This window comes from Helobdella robusta, assembly GCF_000326865.2.
Source record: "Helobdella robusta unplaced genomic scaffold HELROscaffold_6, whole genome shotgun sequence".
Taxonomy (NCBI): Eukaryota; Metazoa; Annelida; class Clitellata; order Rhynchobdellida; family Glossiphoniidae; genus Helobdella; species Helobdella robusta.
Window position 1 is genome coordinate 2,433,992 of NW_008705330.1, and position 7,803 is coordinate 2,441,794.

General features: G+C 33.9%; 2 protein-coding genes across 2 annotated transcripts; one reads left to right on the forward strand and one right to left on the reverse strand.

Moving 5' to 3' along the window:
* Positions 1-1,266: 1,266 nt before the first annotated feature.
* On the reverse strand, positions 1,267-1,665 carry HELRODRAFT_68724 (hypothetical protein; the record flags this gene model as incomplete). The annotated part of the gene is made up of 1 exon (XM_009028950.1): positions 1,267-1,665. A coding segment is annotated over one exon (399 nt), but the record flags the coding sequence as incomplete, so codon positions are not given.
* Positions 1,666-2,062: 397 nt separating this feature from the next.
* HELRODRAFT_164192 (hypothetical protein) lies at positions 2,063-7,576 on the forward strand (the record flags this gene model as incomplete). The annotated part of the gene is made up of 10 exons (XM_009029196.1): positions 2,063-2,076; positions 2,148-2,387; positions 2,466-2,570; positions 3,428-3,566; positions 4,203-4,341; positions 4,702-4,751; positions 5,751-5,929; positions 6,424-6,580; positions 7,047-7,139; positions 7,427-7,576. 10 exons carry the CDS (start codon positions 2,063-2,065, stop codon positions 7,574-7,576), a joined length of 1,266 nt encoding a protein of 421 aa, XP_009027444.1.
* Positions 7,577-7,803: the final 227 nt, after the last annotated feature.

The following is a 7,803-nucleotide window of genomic DNA, read 5'->3' on the forward strand; positions in this document are numbered from 1 at the left end:
TGCATCAATTGTTGATTTCCCCGCTAGGAAACCAAATTGATAATTTCCGATTGTGATGCACGACGTTAATCTTCTCTCAATGATTTTTTCGACAATTTTCAGGGAGTGTTCTATCAGACGTATACCCCGATATGATGAAGAGTTCAATGGATCACCTTTGCCTTTGTATAGCGGGACTGTCATGCTATAGTTCCATTCAGTCGTTATTGAGCAATTTCTCCAGATTTCACGGCAAAGTTGTAGTAACGTTTGGATATCTGCAGTACCAGATGCTTTGATAATGTCATTTGTGCGTCCAGAGCGCCCTGCTGCCTTTTCATCCTTCATAGCTTTCAGATCTTCTGTTAGCTCTTCTATAGTGATGTCTGGAATCAGACTTTCAATGGGTGGAGCGTCAAAATTAATATTGATGGGATTTGTTTCGTTTAACAGACGGTTGAAGTATTCTCTCCACTGTAGCTTGATCTCATCTTGTTCAAGAACCATCTCATTTTTGTCATTTTTGATACATGAGGCACCAACTATGTCTTTTTTCGTACGCTTTGCTTGTTTTGCTATACGATACAGAGATTTCATTTGTTCACCTTTGCTTTTAGTGAGCCACTTTCTGCACTGATCTGTCCGAGCCAGTGCAACTTGACGTCTTGCATAGTTGTTCTTCTCTCGGAAAATTTTATGGTCACCAACAGACTTTGATTTTTGCCATTGCTTGTATGCAACTTTCTTTTCAGCTATTGCATTTTGTACACTGTCATTCAACCACCAAGTGTCACGTTCATGCTGACGTTTTGTACCAGTTTTCCCACAAACTGTAGTTGCACTGTTTATCAAAACGGTTTTGTAAGTACTCCAATCTGTACTGGCTTGCAATTGGTGGTCTAATTGTGTGGCGACAATCTGTTGAAATTTTTCTCGATGGATATTGCTTTTCAGCTTCCACGTTTTGATTCTCCGAGGCTTATGTTCTGACAGTTCGACAACCAGGTCTGCCACAAGGAGTCTATGTTGGGCGACACATGATTCGCCAGGTATAACTTTGAAGTTTTTGAACTGCCTTCGGTGTTGTTGCTTGACAGCGAAGAAATCAATTTGCGTGGCTGATGGTCCATTTTTGTATGTTATGAAATGTTCCAACCTCTTTCTAAAATATGTGTTCAGTAAACAAAACCCGTGACTTTCAGCAAACTCAAGGATGCGGTTGCCATCTTCATTCCGTTTTCCATAGCCAAAACCGCCATGTACGTTGTCAAAACCATCTGTTTTCTCTCCAACGTGGCCATTGAGATCGCCTCCAATCAGGATTGTTTCAGATTTTGGTATTGTTGAGATGGTGTCAGAGAATGCAGCCCAGAAGTCATTTTCCATCTCTTCTGATTCGCCTATCTGTAGTGCGTATGCAGAAAAAATAATCATTGTTTGCTTTTCTATGCGAAGCTTGATCCACATGAGACGTGAATTAATATTTTTAATATCCAGTACTTCTTGGGCTAGCGGTTCTCTGACAAAAATTCCAACACCGTTTTTGGTCGTCTTTTGACCATCCCAGAATAGTTTATATTTTTCTTTGTCTTTGTTGACATGACAGACACCATTCGATTTCCATCGGGTTTTCTGAATGCAGCAGATGTCAATCCTTCTACGCTCGAGCATTTCTGCGATTTCCATGCTGCGGCCAGTTAATTAATTAATTAATTCCATTAATTAATTTATTAATCAATTAATCAATTTAATTTAAGTCTGCTTATTAATTTTGGAATTGTTGAAATATTTTACTCACCGCATTTGTCGTAAATATTTGAAGTTTATTTGCCTGAGCACTTTAGTTAAAAACACCACACACAAATTTTACACTCAGATTACAAAATTTTACCACATTGACAAGCTCCGTTGTCAATTATTCCAATGCCAATTGATCGATTAATTAAATTTAATTTAACTAGCGCTCGTCAAAAGGTACGCTTGTTATCTAGCTTATCCCAAAACGCACCTACACGTTAAATTGAAGCTGGTTAGGTGCATCGGAAAAGGGTAAAAATTGTAAAATAAAATATCAAATTACAAAATGACAAAAAACATGTATATAAAAAGAAGGGGGAAATATGGAGGTGTGGTGATATATATTATATTTATGATGCATTATTTTGCAGCACTTTGGAATTGTGTCTCAATGAGGTGAAAAAATGTCAGTTCTTCATCGGAATATTGGGTGAAAGGTACGGAAGTTGTCAGTTTGATTACGGAAGTCTTGAAAGCACGAAAGACACTGAATGGATTTCCAAACACCCACCTGGTGCCTCGCTCACGGAGCTTGAATTCCACCAATGTTTTCAGTCACTTCCTCAAAAGGATAAAGCTTTTTTCTATTTTCGCGACCCTTCCTTTATTCAGTTGGTTTAAATTTTTGGCAAGCTTAAATGCGTTTTTAACCGTTTTATATAATTTATTCAATATTTTTTTATAATCAGAACGGTTCCGGAAAAACATCATCATTTATTAATTGACGAGAATGCAGGAAAATTAAAAAAGTTAAAGAAGCTTGTTTCTAGTTCTGGATACGAAGTTTATGACAAGTACGTTTTATAGTTATACTTTTTTAATACTTAACATCTTACATAAAAATTAATTTATAAATAATTTAGCTTCATATTTTCCTACTATTATGCTGTTGTTTCATACTATTATTAAACACCGCTGTGAAACCATGGTGTCATATGAACCTATGCCTGAATAAAGTGACGCATTGCAAAAACTGGTCAATTTGAGGCATTGCCCATCTGTGCATTTTCAAGTGCATTTTATATTTTTTTTTCTGAAAACTAACACATGAAATTCACCTGGTTGTCTTCGGAATTTGAAAATCCAATTTTATATGTCATCTTTTTTTAGCAACCTCTTTTACTTTATCTTCTAAAAGTTGTTTGCAAACTTCAATCCTCCATTTTCATTGTTCGACAATTTTTTGACTTTTTTAAGCATGCTTCACACAGTCTGAATCCCGCAGTACCGTTTTTCATTTTTTCATAATGTTTAGCTTTTCCCGAAGACATTTTAAACACGTCAAAACAATTTAATTAACACAATTTATATTACTGTGAAGAGCAGATTAGAAAGCTATGTTATGGAAAACACTTTAAAAATTTTTAAAACCCAAATACTACAATAACCGAAAAAATTGAACAAACAGGCATTACATTAGCAATGATGAATTTATATTTGCATAAGCATTCGCCAAATGAAGTTTATATTAACATTTCATCAACTGTTATTCCATCATGTTTAACACTTTCCCATTAATTGACTGATTTATTGATTGAATGGTTAATTAAATGATTGATTGATTGATTGAACGAACGAACGAACGAATGATTGTTTGTTTGTTTGTTTGTTTGATTGATTGTATGTATAATTGTTTGATTGATTGATCTAGTTACCCCTGTTCATGGGGAGGTGTCAAAGATGGCCGACCAATCGTCACCAACCTCGAAGCGTTCGGAAACAGAGTTATCGACAATTTATGGAATGCCATCTTGAAGACCTACCCGGAAAATTTAAGACACGCTGAAATGGTTGGCTTGTTTAAATTTAATTAATATTTTTTAAATTCAAAAATTTATAAATCTTGGCATGAAACAATTAGCATCATTCTATTAAGGCGTCAAGTGGCGGATCTAGGCAACGTTGACGGGAGAGGGGCACAAAAAGTTTGAAAAAATGTTGAAATCTTCGACCTTTTCATGCTTATCACGCCAATTTTTGGAGCTTCTTTTGTACTTAGAAACGGTGTTTTCCTGTCTAAAAACTGCGTTTTTCTGACTGTTAATAACAACACTGGTCTCAACGGGGGACCACCCTAGAAGGCGTTTGAAAATTTGTAAGCAACTTAAAGCGAGGACTCATAAACACAAATAAACAATCTAGAACGTTTTGCACAACTTGCATCATACAAATATAATAAGAGGAAAACAGTACCACATGCACGCACACATAGCTACAGAATTGAACCTGTTTAAATAAATAAAATATATCAAATAAGATATGTTCAATATGGAATTGCAAATAGAATTTTTGGAAATAAAAATGAAAATTTTTTTAAATATATAAATTTCGGAATAGAAACGTTTTTTATTATTTCAAGTATTTATTGATAATGAAATGACTACGTTGCACATTTTAATTGTTACCAACATTTTATGATATTTCAGCAAATGTTGACAAAGGAGGAGGACTCAAAAGAGAAAATGTTAACAAATGATTCGTACACGGAATATATGAAAAACAAATTTGTTGGCAGGAAGAAGTTATTGAACAAAGCTCTTGATATAGCTACCACAAAGAAAAACGGTTTTTTTTTAAAATTTACTTAACTACTGAGTAGCGTATTTTCCAAGAATAATATCGGTTTTTTAGGCTTTATATATATGTATATATATATATATATACATACAATATACATGTGTATGTGTGTGTTGTGTGTGCATGCCTACGTGCGTGGTTGCATGTGTTTGTTTCTATTTTTATCCATTTTTTCACATTTCTGATAAATTGAATGAAGTATGACAATGATTTACATTATTATTGATTTTTTTTTGTTTCACATCTATATGAAGATTATCTTTGTTTATAAAATGACCTCAAAATATACACATCTACAAATTGTTTCTCATTATTAACTTCTGTTAATATTTTAAAACTTTTCATCAGGCATCGTACTAATTACCGGCAAAGCAGGGTCTGGCAAATCATTGCTCATCGTATGTTTCAAAACAATTACTTGCCAATTTTATCAATTCATTGCTTACTATGTTTAAAAATAACTATTTTAGCTTAATTTTCAATAATATTAAAAAAAATTCTCATGGTAAGATGACAAAAAATAATCTAACATATAAAGGAAAAGATTTAAGCTTGTCCTATCCAAATTTGATTCTGCTTTCATCGCCGTCAAAGACGTGTACGTGGCTGGATGCTGTCGATTATTCATAATAATTTCATTCATTGTGATTATGAGCGTGCACCCGGCGGCCAAGTAGGCGTCTGTAATGTTAAGTGACAGATTTTCTCCAATGAGCTGATTCTGGTCGATCTCCGGTGACTCCACAACTCGGTGGTGGCCCTCTTTGGGATGATAACTGGTGATGCGAAAAAAAAGAGTAAAGCGACGTCTAACGAAGAACATCTATTAAATGGTTGTTTTATGCGTTGTGGTGAGGGTAAAGTTGCTTCCTGAGATGGCAGTTGGTTGAACAACTTTTCGAATGCTATTAAGCCGAGTAATTTTTTGATAAACAAATTTTTCCTATCAACTAGTTGAATTTTTTTGACGTAACTTAACAAAAAAATAAAGCTAATGTAGTTTTTATGAATAAACATTTTGACTGTAGTTAGGTGAGGTTTTGGTTGCTTCCTATAATGAGGTGAGGTTGTGGCTGCTTCCCATGATAAGATGAGGTTGTGGCTACTTTCCATGATAAGGTGAGGTTGTGGTTGCTTCCTATGTTGGAGGGAAGTGAATAAAAACATCAACCCTAGGACGTTTTGGTGACTACTTGAGTTTGAAAAGTTGAAGCTTTTTAAAATAGGCTCCTAAATAATACTTTACTAATTCTTTTATTGAAACATACATTTTTTTTTAACTTTTAACATTTTAAAAATTTCATTTCGAAATATGTGATACATTATTAATCTTCATCATGTTTATAAAATTCATTATGCTCACTTATAAAATGAATAAACAATTCTGAAATAAACAGGCATCACTCATTCACAAATTATTTGAGTTGAAATCTAATAATGGCAACCATCGGGTGTTTGTGCACTGCGTTGGAGCTTATCCAGCCTCAAACGATATTATTAATATCCTCAAATATTTCATTGTGGAAATTGGCAACAGCTATAAATTACCTACGGTTTTTGTGCCTGATAAATACAAGTAAGTTGTTTTCTTTAAAGAATTTCATATAAAGTCGAACGCATTTTATTTTTCGCACATTTGCAGTAATTTTCATGATCGCATAAAGTCGTCTATAGTAATGATTTTTTTAATAGATTTTATATTTTAATAAGTTTTGAAAAACAACTCATTTAAATTTATTTTCTATTTGATTATTCATTGGCTGTAAGATATTTTGTTTTTTAATTACAAGTGATCTCTGCGTGTATTTCACGAACACGTTAAAATCTGTGTCCGAGTGTAGCAAAGAGAAAGCCTATATTTTTATTGATGGTTTGGATCAACTAAACGATCATCCTTCGCAGTTAGCCTGGCTACCACAAGACGTCCTACCCGTAATCTTTTTCTCACATTTATATTTTTGACACATTTATATTTTTGATTAAGCTATCATATTAATTGATAACAGATTGTTACTGCTGCTGATTAATTTAATTGTCTTTCTAGAACATACTTTTTGTACTTACGGCAAGCACGTACTCTGAGTGTCATGAAATGTTGAAGAATAGACCAGGTTTGTCAGAAGTGTTGGAGGTGGGTGACTTAGAAGGAACAGACAAAGCTGACATTGTGAGAGCATCTCTTTTAAATTATGGAAAACGTTTGGACGAATCGGCTTTCAACATGCAGGTGCGTTCATTTCATTACTTATGTAGGACGTCTGAATGTCTATGATATGTTTTCGTTATTTATTTCATCATATTTATAATAATCCTGTAGCACTACCACGGCCGATTTTTTATAGGGGTTTTCTCTCTTAATCATGTCCTAGAAAGGGCATAGGCACAAGGAAATGGAGGTTTCAGTTTAGAGTTTTTTTCTCCCTAGATGGGTGCGTGGCAGGTCCCGTCTACTCGGAGCAGCTGGTTTTACGGCGACCTCGCCCTTCTTCTATTAATTTAAACAATTTTAGAACGGGAAGGCCAGGAAACGGACTTTGACCGTCGATGGCTATTTGACACGCACACCATATGGGAGCATTTTTTTTAGATGTTGAGAGCTCGACCTCGCCACCAACCTCGGCTGTGACAGTCTTTGAAACCTCTAATCAATTAATTTATTTTTAATTAATCCGTACCTTAATTTTTGATTACAGATGAAGCTGCTAATGATGAAAAAAGAATCAAAGTCGCCATTATATTTGGAACTTGTTTGCGATGAGATGAAAAAATGTGGAGATTATCAACTGGTGATTGATTTTTTTTATTGAATTCTCTTTTATTCATTCATATATTTTATGTGGACTTTCAATGAAAAAGTTTAGTAGATCCGTTAGAAATTAAAAAAATTCACAGCTAATGTCTCAACTAGAAAAAGATTATAAAACGCCGATATTATTTAATTATAATTTGGCTGACACGCAAAACAGCAAATTAAAAAATTGCATTATTAACGTGAACTTTTGTTTATTAAAAAAAGTATAGTTATTTTATTAACAATAGAACTTGATTTTTTTTAAATCGTTCCACCATACAGATATCTAGCAAGTTATCCTCTCTGTCTTCGACAACTTCTACACTCTTGCAAGATATTTTGAAGGGTGCCGAGATGGAATATGGAGAAATGTTTGTCAAGTCTGCCTTATCATTATTGGTATTGTCTAAAAAAGGTTGTTGTACCTGCTGATCATACATTTTTGTTTTGATCTTTTGGTTGTTGCAAATGCTGATCATACATTTTTGTTTTTGATCTTTTCTTCTAATAGAGAGTAATAAATAAAAAGTTAATTATTAGATGTTAAATTTTTTTTCAGTTTTAAAATCCGTGGCACATGTCACGCACTAGTTAGCTTTGTTTCTAATAAAGAACGTTTGCTAAAGTTCAAAAGATTGATTGGCAACTGACCTGACTGA